General features: G+C 53.6%; 1 protein-coding gene across 2 annotated transcripts in view; it reads right to left on the reverse strand.

Annotated features, from left to right (window-relative positions):
• The window catches only part of LARP1 (La ribonucleoprotein 1, translational regulator), a 52,225-nt gene that overhangs the window by 521 nt on the left and 29,883 nt on the right, over positions 1–21,821 (reverse strand). Inside the window, exons 3-20 of one of the 2 annotated variants that reach the window (XR_014269656.1) lie at positions 19,974–20,035; positions 18,252–18,317; positions 17,296–17,467; positions 16,210–16,341; positions 15,876–16,019; positions 14,616–14,778; positions 14,170–14,314; positions 13,771–13,945; positions 12,701–12,870; positions 12,036–12,395; positions 10,704–10,827; positions 9,894–10,099; positions 9,691–9,797; positions 9,156–9,307; positions 8,722–8,866; positions 8,371–8,480; positions 7,664–7,791; positions 5,413–7,072 (exon numbers count right to left, since the gene is read on the reverse strand). Coding sequence is in view for 1 of the 2 variants with exons in the window: in XM_082489805.1 (XP_082345931.1) it covers positions 6,851–7,072; positions 7,664–7,791; positions 8,371–8,480; positions 8,722–8,866; positions 9,156–9,307; positions 9,691–9,797; positions 9,894–10,099; positions 10,704–10,827; positions 12,036–12,395; positions 12,701–12,870; positions 13,771–13,945; positions 14,170–14,314; positions 14,616–14,778; positions 15,876–16,019; positions 16,210–16,341; positions 17,296–17,467; positions 18,252–18,317; positions 19,974–20,035 (2,783 nt within the window). In the remaining variant the exon portion in view is untranslated. Of the gene's footprint in view, positions 1–1,185; positions 7,073–7,663; positions 7,792–8,370; positions 8,481–8,721; positions 8,867–9,155; positions 9,308–9,690; positions 9,798–9,893; positions 10,100–10,703; positions 10,828–12,035; positions 12,396–12,700; positions 12,871–13,770; positions 13,946–14,169; positions 14,315–14,615; positions 14,779–15,875; positions 16,020–16,209; positions 16,342–17,295; positions 17,468–18,251; positions 18,318–19,973; positions 20,036–21,821 lie in introns of those variants that run through there. The other variant, XM_082489805.1, reaches the window with a different exon arrangement.

Below are 21,821 nucleotides of genomic sequence, written 5' to 3' on the forward strand. Positions count from 1 at the left end.
GGAAACAAGTTATTGTTCACACATAACAAAACCCAAAGCTGAACTTAAACATGCTACTTGAGATGACTGCACTTTTGCTGCCTGTTATTTTCTGTCTAAGGCACAAAATACTGCTCTGGAAAGCTATTTTTAAACAAAGTTGAGAGGTGTGGGTTGTTTTTTTTTTTCCTTAATTACTTGCACTGTTCCTTGGTTCTAGCTGCCTGCGTGTAAGCCAGATGCTTCCCTGGCCATGTGGCTTTGGGGAGTTATCATTATTAAGGTTTTAGCACTCAGTTTTCACAGGCCACGCTTTGGCCTCTTGCAGCAGCACTCTATAGAAACACCAGCAAGATCACTGGAACTACATATAATAGGAATTAAACCCATTATTTTTCTGAGACTCAGAACACCTGGGATATGAGATGCAGCCCCATGGAAAGCCCGTGGGGCCACGGCTTTGGAAACACTCTGCCCTGTACATACAACAGAGCCCTGACTTTCCCCCAGCAGTTTTTCTTCATGAGAGAGGTCAGTACAGGTCTGAATTAAGGGCTGCCACATCTTCATCTCTACTCCACAAACTAATGTCTGCAAATGTAAAGCGAGTTTGCCCCTCGCGGGACAGGGAAGCAGAGCTGGGAGCTGATGTGCTACACGGCAGAAGCTCTGGTACATCCCCTCCTCCTGCTGAGCCTCACCTCGCTGCCCACACGCCAACAGGAGGCACAAACCAAAACAAAGCAGCTGTGTACCACAATAAACCATGGGAAGAGACTTTCCGGGTAAAGAAGGATCGCTGCTGGCCTGGGCTGCATGGAGCTTAGTGAAATCCTTTAAGAAAGGATCCAACAAAAAGCACCCATACCTTTACGCACATCCCTAAGTACTCATGTAACCGACTGAGACATGCTATGAATTTTCTCCAGTATCTTTTTATGGCACAATCCTGCCGGGAGCCTGGGCCAAAAATGACACCTCCCTCTCACCATCGCTAGACCCGTGTCCTAAGCAAAACCTCCGAGGAGAGGACACGCAGGGCTGACCTGTGCTGCACTTACCTGGTGCCAAGCCCGGCTCTACCCATGGAAGCCAACTCTCTTCCCCCACCTACAACCGCCCAGGGATGAGCCCAGCCTGCTCATGCACTCCCAGCCCCCTGGGGAGGGCAAGTCAGCAGAACAGAAAACCCAGGCTGCATTGTCTTTTGAAGTTTTTATTTTTATACATTTTTTTTTTGTATTAAAAAGGAAAAAGCATAATTACCACAAATTACAAAGGACTAAAGCATTACTAGAATAATGAATCACATCAGCCTAGAAAGCAGATACTCTGAATAATATTAATGTTATAATACAAGCTCTCATTCAAGTATTTTACATTTTTTTTTCTTTTCCTTTATATGTGATGATGATCCTAGCACATGGGTCAAAGATTATGTACTATCGACAGAAGATGGATCATGTACAGCGGGCCATATTAACAAGATTTTCCTCCCAAGTGATACATGGTCTGTGATGAGTCATTTTAAGTTTGTCTCTACGATAAATGCAGCTGAAGAAGGTTGCACACACTTTCTAGTTTCGGGAAACAGAAGGCTGAGGTTGGGACACACAGGGTTTGAGAAGGGCCAGCACATCAAACCATCACCCATTTTGATCCAGGCGAACAAGGAGAGGGCCACCCTTGCCGTGGCGCAACTCAGCGGGGGTTTCAGAGCCACAGATCCAAAGGTTTCCGACCCCAACGAGACCAGGACAGGCTGGGAGAGGAGTAGGGGGAGGGGGGTCACACCAGGGAGGCTGGAGGGACCAAGTGCTGCCAGGGACCCCCTCCCGCAAGGGCCACCACTGCCACAAGCCAGCCCCCAGCTGACACCTGGAGAGGGAGCCACAGGGGGACAACATGGGGACCCTGGGGGTGACCCAAGCACACTCCGCAGGGGGCTGGCTGGTGCCCAGGGTGCTCCCTGCTCCTCTGGAGCTTCCCACCAAGGGGATGTGCTTGTCACAGATACTTCGGTCCTATGTTCAAGTGTCTGCAGAAAGTGAAACTGTAAACTACTCATTGAAACACTGCCCTCCAGCCACCTGCCCCACACCACCGAGATGAACATTTTCTTTAAGAAAACAACAAAAAAAGTAATTAATCTATTGCCTGTACTGGAAACTTTAAGAAAAAAAAAGTCAGTGAGGCATTTAACATCAAGTGTAGCAACCCTCTATTCAAAAGAGCCTAGCATCCATTTCAAAACAGTGACAAAGTGACATAGCCAGTCTCAGAGGAGACAGGAGAAAATAAGCATTGCAAACACAGCTTGCTACATTTACAGTTTTCCTTTTTTTTTTTTTTTCTTTTTCTTTTCCTTTTGATAAAATAACTGGAAAGGCATTAACAGCTAGAAGGCCCCCTCTGCACCGCCATGCGGAACGTGTACAGACACGTGGCAGGGTACTGAGGTTAACACATCATTTTGTTACAGTACAGTTGACCAGTCCTAAGCAAGACGAGCAGTTGCCGAAACTCGAGGGACCCCGAGGGCTACAGTGACAAGCCACCATAGGTGGTGCGAGGGGGGCAGCAGGAAGAGGGACAGACAGGCGAATGGAGCAGCAGGATTATTACTTCTTTTATTATTTTTTTTCCCCAAAATGAGCGTGGCAAAGCAACAAAGCCTCCTCTGAAACACACCTTCCACCTCCACTCCTGACCCCATGCCAGAGCTCTGTACCCATTGCAACCACCTGCATCTCAAAGACAGGCTGACACACAGGATCTCGGCAAGGAGCTGCGGCTGTAGCAGCCTGGGACCTCCCAAGAAGAGGGGCGCGATAGAGAGCACTCCCCCCATGGGCCCAAGGGCCTCCCCCAGCCTTTCCGAGAGCAGCTGGGGCTCCCTCCGACCTTGCCGGTGGCTGGGTGCCAGCACCACACGGCCCTCGCAAGCTGCGGGACGGATCAGCGTTCACAGGAATATGCATGCCCAACCACTAAAATTACAAAAAAAAAAAAAAAGAAAAAGCACAACACATGATCATGGTGACGCATCCAAGCTAAAACCAAAACCCCTCTCTGGACAGCCGTCCCTTTGTCCAGCGGTGTGTGATGCCTTCTGTATGCAGCGAGAGGGAAAGTGCCTCCGCAGACCTGTCCCGTGTCAGCCGTAAGAGGGGAAAGCCTTGCTGCGGTCAGCCCCTCCTCAGCCTGGCGTGGACCATGTGCTCTGCGGCCCCGGCCTCACCACGGCCGCTGCCCAGCACAGGGGTACAGGGTGCTGCCCTGTACCAGAGCATCGCGGAGCTCCCTGCCCTCTGCCACCACCCACGCCATGACCGGCGGCATCGTGCCGCGGCAGAGAGAAGTGCACTGCCTGCGTTCCCCAAATGCAGAGGAAGACAGACGGGAGCAAGGAACAGCTGCCTCAGGCTGTCATGTCTTTCCTTCGCTCCCTGGCCATGCTGCTGCCCCACAGACAGTAAAACAAGGCACACAGTCCGCAAATCCGGAGGGTGGCGGGACGGCTGGGATTGCTCTTCTGACCCACCTTCCCCAGGGAAACCTCTTAACCTCTTCTGTGCCAAGACTAGAGAGTCTCAGACTTAGAAATTAAAAAATAATTTAAATCAACTCAGCTTTTAGGAAACTCCTTACTTCTTCTACCACCCAAGCAATTCCACAGTCTGCTCCACAAGAAACAACTCCACAGCACGAGTTGTTCCAAAGAGGAGCTCATTCCTCCTCATTTCCTATTTAATTTGTTGCTAAAATGCAGACAATTGGCTTCAAAAAGAGAACACACACCGACAAGAGGACCATGGGGACGCAGCAGCAAAGGACCACCTGCGGCACATCCAGACCCACTTCCACTTGTGATCAACCAGCAACTCCTCTCCAATGTCCTGGATCAACCCCCACCTCCCGCCTCCGAGGCTCCTGCTTCCCAAATCAGGGGCAAACCCAGCCACATCCGTAACCTCAGAGATCTGACTCCAGCTCACGAGAAGGGAATTCCAGAGATAACAGTCACGGCCACAGCACTGTACAAGCATTACTTGCCCGTCTTGCCCAGTTACCACCCTGCAGCCCCAGGGCACTGCTGCTGTAACGGAGCAAGCCGTGGGGCTCAGACAGGTTGGGGTGCTGGAATGGGGCCTGCAAGCGGTACCGAGCTGCAGGGTGATGTGGCGGGGGCAGACAGACCAGGGCAGGATCACACCACCAGGAAACAGCAAAGTAGCAGCTACCCGGCCTCACTCAAACCCAGCTGTGCTTTCAACCCTAGCAGCAGTTCACAAAGCTGCTCCATGCAGACCAGCCCACCTCCTCCCCCCTAACCCACCCACTAAAGCAGCATCTTCAATGCAGTGTCAGTTCAGAAAGGTGCTAACTTCAGCCAGGGCCCCACGAGCACCCACAGCCACTGCTGATGGACAACTTGCCCAAGCTCGCCCTTTTCATCTCCACTCTCAGCTTCTGGCTGCTCCCATCCACCAGCCCCGCAGATATACAGGGACAGCCCTGGAGATGACTTCTCCCAGCTAGGAGACACAGCACTGGATTAACTGGATACTTTGGGAAAACGCTGTTCGGTACCAGCTTGTGATTTTGCAGAGAGGGTAACGCAAATAGCTGCATCTTTGAGTTAGCCCACTGCGGTGCTTGCTCCACACCGTGCTCAGGAGCACACTGTGCAGCTCATAAGGACAGGATGCTGGAGCCACAACCACGCCAGCTGCAGAGCAGGTATCCCAACCCAGGAGATGGAGCACAGCAGCAGCCAGACAAGCAGCTCTGGCTGAAAAGGAGCTTCCACTCTTACGGTGGGAGCACGACTTTCCAGTGCTACTTCTGGGCCCCTGGAGCAGATCTCACCCCTCCAACACGTGCCCCTCGCGAGGTAAGGCAGCTCGCCAGCCTGGGGAGGGTTTGCCTGCTGAAGCCCAGCTGCTGCTGGGCAGAGGAGCCAAGTAAATAGCACAGCAGCTCTACAGCCATCTCCTTGCCTCAGCCGAGCAAGGAACAGCGTGGTGTTATCTCAGCCCTTGGAGATGCACAGGGACACTGCCCTGAGCAGGAAGCTCCACACAGCCACCCAACTAAGACATGACATGTCAGAAAACCCAGGCGAGAGCCCTCCTTTGCTGGGCAGGTCTCCTGCTCGCACCCACCAGCAGCCCCAGGCCAGTGACGGCTGAGAGAGACGTGTTCCCTAGGGCTGCATCACTCCCTCATCAGTCTACAGCATTAAGTGGCACCAGAGACACACCAGCCCTCCCACTTGCTCGCACCAAGGACCAGTCCTTCCAGCTGCTGCGATGGCTCTCCCCACTCACCTCCCAACCACGCTGGAGGCACAGAGGGGAGCAGACCACCCTCCCGCCCCAGCCTGCCCAGAGAGAGCACAGGAGTCTGAGCGAGGCCATAAGCACATACAGTCGCCACCGCAGGGAGGATGCTACAATGGTATATACACAACGTAGCGGCTTCAACTACTTCATGAGCACAAGTCTTGGATTTCACTGCCCTCAGCACCTTCCCCCATGACAATCAGGGTGGGCAGGGGGTCTCCATGATGGGGGGGAGGCATCCGAGCAAGCTGCGGGGTCAGAGAAAAGGCCGCAGGGAAGATCAGCTCGGCAGCAATGCCGTGAGGAGTCTCTGGGCCCAGGGGGGCCGAGAGCCCAGCGCGCCCCAGGGTGTAGGAAGCCAGCAAGCCTCCCCAGTCCAGCTCCACCATAAGGCAACTATTTTTTTTTTGTGGGTTTTTTGTTTGTTTGGGGTTTTTTTTGTTTGTTTTTTTCTTCAATAATATTTCCAAGGAAGAAAGCAAAGGGAGATATGTCTTTTTAAAGAGTTTTTTTGTTGTTGGGGGTTTTTCTGTTATTTTGGTGTTTGTTTTTTTTTCTTTTTTTGTTGTAGTTTCATTTTTCCAAGGGAAAAGGAAGAGAAAACCTCCTTCAGCAAAGTCCTGTCTTTGCATGCGATGGGCGTTCCTGGAGCAGCAGGTGCACCGTCCACACAGGCTCGAGTCCAGGTGCCTGCTGGCCTCCCACCAGCCGTCCTCGCAGGAAGGAGTCAAAACAAGCCTATCCTTGGCAAAGGTCCTTTGGTTGACTTCCAAATTGTCCGTGATGGAAGGGAGAGGCGGGCGGATGGAGAGCCAGACCCTCGGGAAGGTTGGAGGTGAAGACGCTGGGGAGGGGGGACCAGAAGGACAAACAGGGCAATGCTCCTGTCGCGGTGGTCAGTGTCGGAAAGGCACCGCCACACGTGGAATGGGAGACATCAGCCAGGTCATGGAGATCAGAGGCTCCGCAGCATCGCAACATGCTGCGGCTTCGGTCCCCCATCAGGGAACCTCGCTCCTCTGAGCTTCCTAAGCAGGCTGCTCTGCGATCCAAGGAGGGACACAGAGGGGAGTCGTTGGGGCCACGCAGAGCAGACTTGTTTTGGTAAATCCAGACGAACTTCTAGCAATAATTTAAAACTTGATATATATATATAATAATAAAAAATCTCCCCTTTCCAACCCAGCCAGAACACTTTTTTTTTGTTTTTTTTGAAGAGACACTAAGACATGAGTGTGTGCACAGGAGGGGAGGGAAGGAAAAGCAAAGGGTGGTTCTGCCAGGAGCGGGTCTGGCTCTGGTCAGGGTCGTAATAGCAAAATGGTGTTTTAGATGCAGATCGTCTTTGCTTTCCAGCCACAAGAGAAAAAATTGTGTGCGTTGAAGTTTCTCCCAAGCAGCCTATTCCTGGGCACCCACCTTCCAGCTCCCTTCCTGTCCCACCCCTCAGGTCTCCCCTTCTCTGAGCCAGTCCCCCACCAACCCACCCTGTCCCCTGGCAGGAAGCAGATGCTGCAGCCTCTCTACTTCCCCACTGTCTGCGATTCTGCAGCTGACGGGGCAGGGGATTGGTGGCTCAGGTTTTTGGCATCCTCTTGTGCAGGCTGGCTGGGCGAGGCGTGGGCTTGGCTGGATGGGCACTGGCTGACCGTTTTGCTGGAAGACTGGGATGGGTAGCGCTTCCTGCCATCTCCCCCTGACGTCGTAGGGTATCTCTTGTGTCCACCTTCCTCCCCCATAGGTGGCTGGAAAAGAAGCACCCCAGTATCAGCACAGTGTCCTCCAAATGCAGATGCCCTCCCCCCGGATCAGAGAACAGCCCTCCTGCAAACCTCCAGTTGCAACTTTTCTCCCTGACCCACAAGGAACATGCATACTCACCCCAAGCACACAGCTGCCCTCCTCTCTAAATCTATCGCTGCCAGATTTGCTGACAGAAAGACAGACTGACTTCCAATCAAGCACAAGGGTGACAACTTGCTCTTAGGCACCTCCTTCCCACACAGGGGTACAGTCCAGAAGTCTGGGAGCTGAAGCTCCCCACAATGCTGGCTCCACTCAAGCCATCAAGACTCACTTTCTTCCTCTCTTCTCAGTTCATCAGGGAAGATAGGCTCATCCAATTCCCCAGAGAGCCACTCTGAAGTGGATTTGCAATATTCAAACCCTGCAGCTTGCTCCTGGCCTGGCTGCAATGATAGGGCATGACACTAGGTGTCACTGACTTCCCCTGCCTGGCACTGCTTGGGGACCAGCCCCCAAAATCCTCCTTGGAGGGGGCCGCGGGGTGTTTTTGCAGGGACCATTAGTATGGTGCAGGCATTGTGTCTACTCACATCCACTCGGAAGTCCTCGAGGCGCTTGAACTTGCTGAGGTATTCTTGCAGTTTGCTGTTAATGTCCAGATTTTTGGCTTTGGAATATTTTAAGAAGGCCCAGAACTTTTCCAGCCCATAGAGCTGTCCTGGAGAGGGAGAAAACCAAACCAGACATCAGCAGAACAAAAAATTAAAAAATAAAATAATAATAATAAAAATATATATATAAAAAAAAATCAAACCAGATGTCAGAACCCTTTCCTCCAGGCTTCCCCACCACTCACCCCCCAGACCCTCCTGTCCCACTGGTGGACACAACTGAGGCAAGAGGGAGAACCTGGAGTGAAGCAACCTACATCAATACTGGGTTGCCTTCTTGACAGGGGATGTTCTCCAGGCTCAGCTGACCTGGTGGTGACAAGGCTCAGCTACTGCAGGGCCTTGAGAAAACCTAGAGGAATCAGTGCCTCTAGGGAAATGTTTTCGGAGAGCTACAGCCTCCCATTATGCCCCCCCTCCACCTCGCCAGCAGTCTTCAGGCTGGTAAGCGTCTGCCCAACCCTCTCCCGTGAAGCGAGCAACAGGACATCCAGCTGGTCCCCATCGCACACATTAATGTACAGCATTACATGGCTTCCCCAAAGTCATGAGAAAAGGCCCAGGGGCAGCCATGCAGTTGAGCTACACCGCTGCCAACCCCAGAGGATGACAAATGAGGCACCTACCAGCTTCGTAATCCTTGATGGTCTCTTCTTGAAAGTCTTTAAATATGTCTGGCCGGAATTTCTTCTCCAGCCCGTAACTGTAGTATCTGAAAAGGCACTCCAGACCGTACCTGGGAACGGAGCAGCACGTGGTGCTCAGACAGTGGTGCACAAAACACCTGGGCAGACAGGCTCTCGAGGCAAGAGCCCCGCTGCGCGCCAGCAGCCAGAGGCGACTGTGGGTGGCCCCAGTCCTACCTTCAAGCAAGGCAGAGACACTGCCTTTGTTTTGCCATGAGTGGCGCAAAAGGCTGAACCCTTCTTCCCTCACTCCCCTCCCAGGAAAGGCCACTTTGCCCCCTCCTCTCCTACCTGTATCCCTCCTTCCCGTCCTCCACAGCCAGTTGCTTGAATTCCTCATACATTTTCTTGTTAAAGTGATCTCGTAGGAAGAAGGACCAAAATCGGAAGAGCGTGTTCATCTCCTGGGACTGACCAATGCCCAGTCGTTTCCGCTCTGTTTTGGGAAGAGGTGATGATGACAAGGCAGATCCTCTCTCAGGGAACCAGCTCTGCACAGGGGCTCACATACAGGAGGGCCCTGTGGCTACACCCAGCCCCAGTGCTGGACACCCTGAGCCACAGCTCAGGCTCACCACAGACTGTGAGGAAGCATCAGCTACCAGCAAGGTTGTCCTACAGGACCCTGCTTCTCTCCATGTGCGTGCTCTGCCACTGTACCCTGCCCCCCAACACAGCAGGGCACAGACACCCTGCCCCGTGCCCTGTGGTGCAGGCATGCTTACCGTTAAGGCAGCGCCGACGGTACTTGTGGTAGACGTGTTGCGTGAAGCCGTTCTCCTTGAGCAGCTCGTGCGAAGGATGCTGGAACTTGGGCAGGGACTGCGGGGTGCAGCCGTAGCTTCCAACGGCTGGGGTCCCCTCCGAGGGGCTGGAGCTGAGCACAAGAGATTCCCGTCAACCCCCTTCCTTGGCATCACCCAACTGACAGAGTGGGGTCACGTTCCACCCTGCGACACTTGTCTGTTGGTCCTACTGACTCCCTGTGACTGCCTACTCTGTGTTTTGGACCCGAGCCGTAGGGTATCCTACAATGAAGGGAACCAACATTCCCAACCGAATCTCATCTCATTATTCCAAGACCTCAGACTTCCCTCAGCTTGTTCCAGGTGGGACAAGTTGGACCCCAACCCTTTCTGCAGTAACACAACAGGAGACGTCCCCTCCAAGACAAGATGCTGCCTTTCCCCTTCCTTCCCACCAGACGCTCCCTTTCCCATTTCTGGGTCCTCCACGATCATGCATGTCTGCCTCCATTACCTGATGGAGGCAGTTCGCGGCCTATGCTCCCGAGAGTCCATCACCCAGCCCACGTGGCACTCCATCGGAGGGTTCGAACTGTGCCTTGTCTTCCTCTTCCGCGGAGTCTGAAAGACATGGTGCATCAGGGATGTGTCCCCTTCCTCCCCAGTCCCCAGCTGGGAAACCCCAGCTCTCGTCCCACACCCCAGCCCTGGTCCCACCTTGGCATCTATCGTCCTGCCCTCTTTCACCACCGGGTAGAACCGGGGTGTCTGCGTCGGGTCCTTCAGCTGAGGTGTGCGAGGGGTCCGGGGGGTCCTGGCGTTGCGGTAGTTGGGCGATTCTGGTACAGTTGTAGGCAAAGACCGGGCGATGGTTGAAGGCTCAGGGACTCCAAACAACTTGTTAGCCAAAGCATCTGTAGGTACTGCAGGGAGAACCCCCCCCAGCCCAGGTCAAGCTGAGCTCTGAGCACAAGAGCATCATTACAGCCAAGGGACACCCATCTGGTAGAGGGGAAGCAATGGGGGCAAGAATACAAGGATACATCCCAGCCCCCTGAGACAAGCAGCTTCAAATCCAGCATGTCACCAGCCTGGGGAGACAGCCCAAAGCCTAGCAGCGGATCCAAGGACTGAGCTTCGAGGGATCCCACAAGGTATCTGCTTCCCAGTGGCTAACAGCAGCAACAAATCCCCCATCCCCAGGAGACAGGGTACCAGGCAGCACGCACAGGCACGTGAGGCCCAGCAGGCAGCTGCCTTCCAGGTACTCAAAGGGTCCAAAAGTCACATCCAGGGACCTACATCAAAGCCCCCCAAAGTTTCCTCTCTGCTGGGTCACCCCTGCTTTTGGGCCTCCTCTTCTGGAGCCCCAAAACATTCAGCTAAGAGAAGTACATTGCTCTGGGAAAGATCATCCCACGTGCCTGTGACCCCACTTCCTTCTCCCCAGCTGCTATCCAACCTCTGAGGACCTCTCATTAGAAGGGACAAAATCAGTGCCACCTGCTCATGCCCCCCGTCTCTTACCTTGCTGGAACCTGGGGGGACCAGGAGGGACTTCCTGGTTTGGATCCACAGGGGGCTCTGGTGTCAGGGTGTCAAACTGCTCCCTGCTGATCATATTCACCTTCTTGAAGTTCTCCACTTCTTGCTGCATTGAAAGAGGAAGACAATGAAGCAACCAATTGCTCTCTTCTGCCCTCATCCCAACAACTCATTGTGACCACCGCTTTGCTTGTCCAGCAGCCACAATGCTGGGCACCAGGTGCAGCCACGAGACCTCAGTGCCCAGAAGGGTGATGTGCTGCACAGATATAGGGGAAGGGGAGATGCAGCAGAAAGAAAATGGGGCCCCACATGGGCCAGATCCGAGTCACTTGCTGGTCTCAAGCTTTCAGGGATCTTACAAGGCAGCTCCACTAACCATTGCTTGCTTCTTTCAGGCTTTTACTCACCTGGGTCTGTGCTGGTGCAGCAAGGTTCAAGGCAACCTTGGCCAGGACCCCATTGCCCCTGCCATGTTCTTGCATTCCCTAGAGCCTCTTCCCTGTACCCTCACTGCCACACCAGCAGTGGGGCACAATGCTCCCATGCGCTTGAAGGACCCATAACCCCGGCACATGCTGTCCCTCTGTCACCTGCTCTGCCCACACCCTCCGCTTCTGCCACTTCAAAGAGCAGCACTGCTTCAGCAATGTGCCAGGTACCAGACGTTGCAACACTGAGCCCAGCTGGTAGCTCCAATGGGCCATCCCACCTCACAGCCAAAATAACTTCAGACACTGAACAAGCCTAGGCAAGTCCCCGACCATCAGAGTCACCAAGCTGGGACCCAAATGTTTCAAAGCAGCAGACGGGCTTCTATAAAAAGCTCAGGTCTATGCAAACTGGCAGCAAAATGGAGAATACAGGCCAAGTGCAGCCCAGCCCTCAGTGAACCCATCTCCAGTAAGTGCAGTCTCCAAGGGACTGTGCCATGGAGTGCTGGGCACTATGGACAAGACACCCGGTTCCCTCCATAGATCTGGCACTGCCTGCCAAGACCCTGGCAGACAGCAGAGCAGTGGACCCCGTGTTCCATGTCAACTTGTTACTGGCACTTTGTTTACCTGGCTGCAGTCTTATGCCACGTTAGAGCTGTGTTTATCCCCAACACAGCAGAGCGTGACACTGGGAGCCAGGAATCCCAAGCTCTACAAGAGGACTAGTTGTGGCTTAACTACCCCACAAGTGTGCTGTAACCCGCTATACCACCTTTTCCACCCCACACCAACAAGGCGGCCTGCCTAGTGCACACGAAGCTCCCTGTGAGAAGCCCCGCACACTTGTGCGCTCCCCTCCTTGATCAGCTGCTCTCACCTTGATCTGCGAATACTCTGGCTCAAACTGCTCTGTCCACAGGTCCTGCTCATAGTAGTACAACCCATCGTTGATCACCTTGGCCAGCTCTGAGCTCATTTTAGCCCTGGATGTGTGGTTGCCAGTCCGATCCCCACCAGGATGCCGGCGCAGGTAAGGAGGCGTCTGCGTCACAATGAGGATCTTGTTCACATCCCGATCGTCGATCTCATAATCTGAATCTTCATCTGACCAGTCGGTGAAGGTGTTCTTGCGGCCATCCATCTGCTCCATCTCCTCATCAAAAAGGAAGTCTAGTTCCTCAGGTTCATCTTGGTCCTTCTGCTTCTGCTGCTGTGGTGTCTTTGACTCCTCTGGTTTCTACAGGTAGGGGGACAAAGGTGACACAGGATAAAGACCACACAGCAGCACAAGCCTACTGCTTGGAGGCCCAACTCTTGCCCTGTGTTTCTTTACCACAGCCAGAAGCTGCCCATCTAGGGAGAATACCTTATTTACACCACTGAGAAGCAGCTCCAAAGGGGGTCAGATGGGGCCAAGAGACACCAGGACATCACTCCCGTGGTCAACAGACCGTATTTGATCTGAAACCTGCCTACTTATGATTCCAGTCATCCAGACAACCGGGAGACCCTCACCCCAACAGCTCCTACATCACCACCAACCTTGGGCCTGGCTGGGGAGGGCCGAGGTCTCTTCTTCACTTCAATCCACGTCTCCGAATCCAGGTCTGGCAGACTTGCGGACAGGCCTTTGGGCATCGTCTTCAGGTTACTGACCTCCTCTGTTTTGGTGGGGACCGGGCTGGCAGGACGCGGGGAGCCAGGAGCAGACTCTAGAGCCAACAAGAGCCACGAGGTGCTTTAGAGGGAGGGAGCGAGCCCTGGGGGTTGTGTACTTAAAGCACCCGACCAAAGATGGAGTTATTTTGGCAGCATAGCACAGCTTGTGGGACTAACTAGCATTCAGTGGCCCAAAGGCTTACCAGCACATTGCCCACAAGTGTTGGGGGGGTAGGGGGTGGAGAAATAAAAAAGTATCTGGTTAAGGCTGTGATGCCAGAGGTGGTCACAGAGCTCTGCAGGTGACGGTTTCCCAGACACACAAAGCCCTAAAGCAGGTGCTCTGTTGCTCTTGGGGAAACCTTCCCAAGGCAGTCTGCAGCCAGTGGGAACAGATCTTCTCCTACCAAAACTAAATTCTTATGACAGCACCAGGCAGCACTAAGAAGCACCAACTCTTATGACAGCACCTCTTGGGACCAGCCTGGGCTCCTGCCAGCCCCCACAGGATGGGGTGACGAGAGCAGGGGCAGCCCATGAAGGACAGCAGATACTTCTCCAACACTTGGTTGACAGCTCCATACCTGCTGCCCCATTTGTGCCCAAGAGCTCCTCAACCATTAAGAAAAGGTTGGGTTCACAAGTGTTCTCTGCTCTGCCCAGCAGTAGTAGAGTATTTCCAGGCACAGCCAAGAGACTTCCAGCAGGACTGACCATGCCCGAATCCCTTCAGCCCCCACAGAGGAAAAGCCACAGACTCAAGTCTCTTCCAGGTCTCCCCATGTACAGAAGCAGCAGTGCTCTGAGGACAGCCCATACCAGCTCCCATCACCAAGTAGAAAGCAAACGGCAGAGCCCTGCACTGGGGAACACTCCTGATTCTCAGGGTCTCAGTCCTGCTGCAGTACCATCACTGCATCCCAGACCTCCCTCCACATTCCCCCAGTGCTCACCTGTCTCTTTCTGGAAGCTTTGCCGGGGCACAAACTCAGGGCAGTTGATGAACTGCGAGAAGTCTGTTTGTGTGTAGTCTGCCATAGGAGGGCCAGGCAGAGCCCATTTTTCTGGCTGTTCTTTTCTCCTGATCTTCTCATCCACGATTTCCACCACCTTGCTGTCCTTCAGAGCCTGGAACCAAGTGATACCCGGTTAACTTAAGGCCCTGCCTTGGCACGTTGAGTGGCTCAGCCCCAGCTCTTCCTCCCTACGAGGACCAAGAGGAGGAGGGAGCAAGCCAAGGACAAGGGAAGGCTCCACTCACATCTCGCCCATAGGCCATCTAGAAAACAGGCCTCAGACCAGGGTGGCAAGAAGCAGAACAAGAAGGAAAGTTCATTTTTTATTGCTCTCACCTTGATGATGAGGTTGATGTCGGTGGTCAGTGCCTGCACCCGGTGGAAGCTGGCGATCAGGGTGATGGGAAGGAAGCCATCTGAGTCCATCTTGCGACGCAGGAAGAAGTCTCGCTCCAGGTTGTCCACGCTGAAGTAATATTCTCTGTACAGACAACATGTCAGTGAGAGGCAGCTCCAAGCCAACTTCCTCTGGGCACCTCTGAGGAAATAATCTCCTCCCCCCCCCTCCCCCCCCCCCCCCCCCAGCTTCTGCTACTGTGAGGCTGAAGAGAGACAGTCTAGGGATCCCAAACCTGGGGCAAGCTGGTACTGTAAGCTGTGTGGCACAGAGTCAACACACCTCAGGTCTAACCCTACCCATGGGATTAGCTATGCAGACTCCAGGGAGGGCATCTGTGAACATCCCACCAACAACCAACACTCAGAGAAGAGGTGGTGCTTACATCTGCCGCTTGATGTAGTCCTTGAGCAATTCCTGGTCCACACTGTAGAGCTCGGCGCTACTGATGTTGTCGAAGTAGTAAGTGATGTTGCTAGCATACTTCTGGGTGCGGGAGCCATCCGAGCCTTCAAATTTCCGGTACCCATACTGGTAGTCGAAGTGCCCTGGGGGACACCAGTAAGGGTCATCACAGAGCCCCTCAGATCTGCTAGACAGACTGCGCTGCCAAATAGGGTTGGACTTCTGCACAAATAGCTCCCTCCACACTGTTCCTGGGGCCCCCATGGCAGCCCACAATGAAGCATCACTGACCCACACCCTCTCCTCCTGGTCTCAGCCTTCGCCACAGAAAGGATTCCAGTGAAGCCTCAACACACCAAGGCAAAGAGGCCAGAAGCATTCTTACACAGGAGCAACTAGGCAGCCCAGGTGACACACAAAGACCCTAGACTGAAGCTGTGCACAGACACTGCCCTGCCAAATGCCAGTGCAGATGTTCTTCCCCATCCAAGCCAGGGCTCCTGTGCTTGGCTCTCAACATGACATAAAACCTATGCAGAATATCAGCAGGCTTCAACTCCTGCACACAGGGATACTGCAAGGGGTAGAAGGAAACAGGTGGAAGAGCTTGGTCCAAATATCTGAAAGTAATTTCCCTTTATTCAAATACTAGTAAGAATTATTTGATTTTATTAAAAGCAACTCAACTTATCAGCTGGGATGACTTGCCACAATATTTTCCTGTATCCCTACAGTGCTCTGCCCTCCCCAGCCTGCTTTGGAGCCCCAGGTCACACAGACACACACACAGACACACACACAGACACACACACAGACACACACACAGACACACACACAGACACACACACAGACACACACACAGACACACACACAGACACACACACAGACACACACACAGACACACACACAGACACACACACAGACACACACACAGACACACACACAGACACACACACAGACACACACACAGACACACACACAGACACACACACAGACACACACACAGACACACACACAGACACACACACAGACACACACACAGACACACACACAGACACACACACAGACACACACACAGACACACACACAGACACACACACAGACACACACACAGACACACACACAGACACACACACAGACACACACACAGACACACACACAGACACACACGAGCCCTGCACACTTTGGCACATGCTCTCCTCTCTCCTACTGTCACAAGACCACATATAAGAGTGATCACCTCCTCGGCCACGGCCACGGCCCCTTCCGCGGCCCCGACCTCGGCCCCGGAAGGCCCCTCGCACAGCTCCTCCCTCGCTTTTCACACTGGAGGTTTCATCGTGGTCCTGCCAGCTGCGTTCATGCTTGTTGTCCGGGTGCCAGCCTGCAGCAGATGAGGAAAGAGAGGCAGGAGTGTTACAGGATGAAAGCACCTCCCTGGAGCAAGCCCGCTGCACGCAGAGCTGTTTGAATGCAGGAAGCATGCCCACCGCCCCATGCCATGCCTGGGCATCAGGGCTTGCTCTGCCCCACAGCTAGGGTGGGGAGAGTAAGTCCCCAGTCCGAGCCCCCACCTTTCAGCTCGCTGCGGTTGTTGGAGGGGTGCCTGTGCTGCTCATTTTGCCGGTTGTTCCGAGAGGCCGTTTTGTCCCTAGGCACCTCTGACTTCATGTCTATCTGCAAAGGGACCCACTTGTGTTTGTTGCCTGCAAAAGGACAGGGTTTGGGTGTGACACAGGTTCAGAGAGTGTCTGCTTCCTCCCCCGCAGCCCCTTCTTGCCACACAGCCCCCACACATGGAGGAGATAAAGCAGGGAGGGCCTTCCGGACCGACCCTGTCCTCTAACATCCCTCCAGGCGTCACTGGATGAAGAAAGACTCCGACCAGGACTCTCTGGGATGGAGGGAGATGACATAAAACTCCCCTGTTGCTTCACGGCACTTGTCCTTCCTTTCTACCTGACGAGGCTCAGGCCAGACTGAGCCCAAGGGTCAACCATGGCTGATGCAATCCAGTCAGGGGCTTTTCTGTGCCAAAACGGAGTGCACGTGAGAGGGCAGACTACTGCCACGCTCCCCAGACACACAGATGCCTTTACTTGGGCCCTGCTCCACGTGCTCCCACGAAAAATGACACTTTGCCCCACTGAAGCCTGCCTCTCGAAGCAGTCTGTGAAGAAGCAAAAAAGGCTTTTCTTAAAATCCCCGACTCACAGAAGCCGCAGAAAGCCTTTACCACTATCACTCAAGGACCCCGAGAGCCTTACATGCAGTTTATTGATAGACTGAAACAGGCTTTAGAATGTCAAATAGACAACACGGAGGCTCGAGAAATACTGTTGTTGAAGCTGGCTGTTGAAAATGCTAATGCTGATTGTAAAAAGCTATTGAAATCTCTTCCTAATCCGAATCCCACATTGATCAAAATAGTGGAAGCTTGTAATACCTCTACTTGGGCCCTGCTCCACGTGCTCCCACGAAAAATGACACTTTGCCCCACTGAATGAAGCCTGCAAACACCCTTTCACCACAGCTGTCCCTGCACTGGGACCATGTCCCACAGCAAGACCTCATGGAAAGCAGTGGACACTTCCACTGTGGGTCACAGAGAGGGAGACAGGCTGAGCCTGGGATACTGGCCCTGCCAGGTCCTGCCTTACCTTTCTTCTTCTGTGCTGACTTCTGGTTGTCATCATCACCATTCTTCTCCTCCCCAGACTCATCCGATTTGGTTTTCAGACTCTCTTTGCCATCGCTCCCATCCCCTTTCTCCTGCTCTTTCATGTCTTTCTTAACAGGCAGTTTCCGGAGGGACGGGGCTTTGTGCGGCTGCTGGAGACACACCAGTGAAGGAAAGATATGAAAGGTGGAAGAAATGAAGAGCTGGCAGCAGACCCCAGCTGTCCCAGCAGGAGCAGGAACAGGAGTACCTTGCCCTAGGCTGCAAGCATCCCTGCTCTGAGCCTCCCAGAGCTGTCCTGTTCCTGGGGAAGGGCTCATGTCTGAGCAGGGCAAGTGGCTCTACAGGTGCTGGGAAGTGCTCAAGCTGAGTCACAAGCCCTAGACACAGAAGTTACCAAGATGGACTGCCAGGGAAGCCTGGTGCTCCTGGATGACAGTGTCCTACAAGGGACCAGACTGCCCCAATGGCAAAAGAGTAAGTGACCTCATGCCCTGACAGACAGCCAGGAGCTGGCAAAGCAGCATCCAAAAATAGAAAGGTTTCAACAACACCCATGTCCGTAATGGGACAGGAAGGCCATGCCCCTCAGGCACACCAACCCTTTCTCACGCGTGTTTTCAGTTTCTCCCGTGGAAGCCTTGGCTTCTGCCCAGGGCCCTTCTTGCGCTGAGCGGCCCTCAGGGGAGCGGGACTGGGAGCTGCCTACCTGCTTCACCCAGCCCAGGGGTTTAGACCAGGCTCCCAGAATAGCACCAAGGGAGGGAGCCCAACACACAGGGCAGCCCTAAAAGGAAATCCCCTGCACACTATTCCTGGCTGCCTCCATACTGACAGTCAGCACCCCAAATGGCCCGGCTCAGCCAGTGCTTCCAGAGGGACGGGGAGGTCTGCAAGAGCCTTATTCTGCTCACCAGAGCAATTTTGTTTTCTCACCTGGACACTCTTGTGGGCTATTTCTCCAGGTGTTGGCCAATTTGTGGCATCACCGAAGTCACCAACCTTGTATCCAAAGAGAAAGGTCACATTAGTCCACAAGCTGCTAGTGCTGTTCCCTGCATCAGCAGCCAGAAGCCCTTCTAGCCACACTGTCACAGCCACCACCCACCACTGCAGGTGGCTGTCCCCAGGAGGTTTGGGGGTAACACAAACTGCATATACACAGTCCCTCTCCCCCCCCCAACCAGGGCGCCCAAATTAATCTCAGATAACTGCAGACAAGTTTATGTCTCTCAGGGATTGTAATGAGGCTGCCACCAGCCCTGTAAGCTACCAGCCTCCCAGTTCCCACCAAACATTTTGCCCCAGCAGTAGCATCTGGCACTAAGTTGCCCAGGGTAACTCGCTCATCATAGGCACCATCCCTTGGACAGGGAAAGCACGTGGCCTTCAGCATCCTAAATGCATCTGAAGCAACCACATCCCATGAAAGAAGCTGCCTCCATCTAGTGGCAGGTTACAGCCAGGCATAGCTTCACTTAAGTGCCTAACTGCAACCAAGTGCTGGCAACAACAAAGCAAAGGGATCATGTCATAGAATTGGTGGGAAAATTCAAGCCGGTATCTGATTGTGATGGGAGCTCCCTCATTCCTAACACCTCATGGCCACGTGGGGAAGCACCAGTCACTTCTCTGCTGAGTAAGTGACCTGGCAACTACCATCATTTCTACCTCTTATAGGTTTCAGAGAGGACCTGCAGGACAGAGAGGAAAGGACCCAAACAGCTACCCAGGTAATGATTCATCATGGCTGGGCACTGAGTTTATGTGAGCACATAATAATCCCACAAGACCAAGGAGGAGTTTATTTCTAAATTAATTTGGCATCACTGAGTCCCACAGGAGATCACATCTCTACATTCAGGTGCTATGCTCCTGTTCCCAGGAGGCAGGTTTGCTGGGAAAACTACTTCCAGTGCAGGGCCATGCATCCTGTCTGTTTCATAGACAGGAACACCTTCCATCTCCAGGGCCCTCCTCTCCCTGTGATGGAACAGATAAGGAAAGTCATATCAAGTTTCAGATGCGTCTTCACTGGCAGCTGGGAGCCAACACCAACAGCCCATGTCCCTAGCTGTGCCCCAGCTGCATGCAACATCCTCAGAAGCAACTGTCCCTCCATCACGTGTTGATCCCCTGGAACAGATTGCCCTGGTTCCTCCAAAGAAGTTGCTTTGTTTGAAATCAATTACCCTGACTCTCCACGTGCCAGTAAAGAACAGATTGCACAAGGAAGAAAGGACCTACAGACACACTGCTCTCACACCACCGCCTTGTCTGCACTGCAAAGCAGGGCACTGGCTAAGCTCTCAAGGGAGAGTTGGGGTGTCCTTGGGATAGGGAGAAGCTTTCCATATCCAGGACTGTGCTCCAAGTGCCTCCCTGCGAGAGGGGAGATGAGAAGGTCTCCTCTGGCCTAGCTGGGCAGAAAACCAGTCCAGGCAGAATGCAAGACCACTTAAATGCTAAAGAGGAAATGGAGTATCAGGATGTCGTTCTTCACGCTCTTGGAAGCAGCCAGGCCAGCACATCAACCCCTCCGCAACCAGGCTTGCGAAGGAAGTGGTCTGCTCACCAGACTCTCAAGATGCTCACACAGCACTGACAACTGCGCCAGAAGCTAAAGGCCAGCGAGGGGGGCGGCAGGCACATCCTTACCTTGCTTCCTTTCCGCTGTCTTGGGTTGGCAGCCCTCACCACTTTCGCAGGAGTTGTATGTTCTGCAAAAAGAGGAGGAGGAGAACAAAACTGTTAAAACACAGCTGAGGGCTTTGGAAGCGTTAGCTCTGGAGGGAAGCGGGTGGGAAGCAAGCCAGCTCCCCCTTCAGCAAAGGGGGGCTAAGAGGAAAGAGTGAATAGAAAACAGAGCCAGTTTCTGACCTGGGTCTCAGAAGGGCCCCATCAAGATCAGAAAACTCCTGATGAATCCAGGTGGCCAAGAAATGGACCTTTAACCCCATCTAGCCACAGGAAGGCACTCCCTGACTTAGCTCAGCCCTCCCCACTTGGCCTTGCCAGCCAGGAAGGAGGGGTGGCGAGGAGTTCCACTCGCTCCGTAAAGCACTACATAGAACTTGATCTGCTGTTATGCACAGCAAAAACCCCCATGCCCTTGAATAGGCAAGGGCCATCACCGCACCAATGTAGCTGGTCCTCCCCAGAGGGCGGAGGAGGGATGCACAAGTCTGCGGCACACAGGTGCTGCTCATCTCATGCTTTGGTCTCCGGTGCATCCCAGCACAGGGCAGCAACTTCACGAGAGGGGACATACAGAGAGAAGGAGCCAGATCTGGGAAGTACATAAATCCAGCTACAGTCTAAAGTATTTAGGCACTTGAGTGCCCCTGGGGTGTTTAAAGGTATCAGAATGCAACTGTTGGGCTTCACACCACCATGGACCTCCCTGCAAGACCTACAGTAAGTAAAGACCTCAGCCCCACCATGACCTGTCTCGGCTCCTGCTCACATACCACCTCCCTACAAGCGGAAGAAGAAATTTGTCTTGTTTTCTCCCTCCCAGGTTTGGCTGCAAGGTCCCCGCATCAGAAGCGAGCTCACACAGGGCATGCCAGAGTCCAACAGTGCAGCACACCGCTGCCTGACATAAACCAGCACCGTGAGGACCACATATGAGACTCTCCTCCACAACAGTGGTGCTCAGTAGGGAGAGGAGAGCCCACCAACCACTGCCTTGAGGGACAGCCTGTGCCAGGTGCCATGCACTCAGCATTTCTGCTGACTCCACTGGCTTTGTCTAAAAGAAAAGCACCCCAGACTGGGTAGGGGGCGAGGGTGGGAGGGAGGTGAAGAGAAGAGCCCCAAGGAATGGCAAAAGCTATCTGGGGATGCCCCGGGAAACACCCTGAATAGCCTACCCAGCTCCACTCAAAGCAGGCTTTGATCTCCTGCGTAAGCCGGGACAACTTTGCCTAGATGATCAAAACCGGTCCCCTTCAGAGCCTTGAAACCTGTGATTCATCCTGCCAGCCCAGCCTCGCTCAGAGCTGGAGGCTTTGAAGTGTCAATAAGGCAGAGTCAGACATGGCAGGACAGAGCAACATGCGCTCCCCTTCCCCAAGGCTCCTGCGTGGGGATTTCACCCCCAGCAGAACCCAAGCTCTCACCTAGGTGCCCAAATGCTCCTCTTTCCCCTCAGGACCTCCCCAGCCCACCTGCACTGCCTCCCCTTCCCAAGCACCAGCAATCCCACGTGTCTCATTTATTCCACGTGCACCTCATTGAGAATCCTGGTTCCATGGCACAAAGCTTGCTACAAGGCTTTTAAACTTTTCTGCTAGCATAGGAAGAGCAAGCGCTTTCAAAACAGCCCCTAAAATCCTCCACTCAACGCCCACATATGTCACCAACTAAATATAGCTTCAAAAGGCACCAAGTGCTACAGCACAAACCCACAGCCAGCCCAGTTTTCCACAGGTATGGAGCACCCCTGCGTGCTCCAACAGCACCGACATGCCTGGCACCATGGAAATAAAGAACTGAGCTTGC

The sequence above is a fragment of the Vanellus vanellus genome (genome assembly GCF_965231255.1).
Source record: "Vanellus vanellus genome assembly, chromosome: 13".
NCBI lineage: Eukaryota > Metazoa > Chordata > Aves > Charadriiformes > Charadriidae > Vanellus > Vanellus vanellus.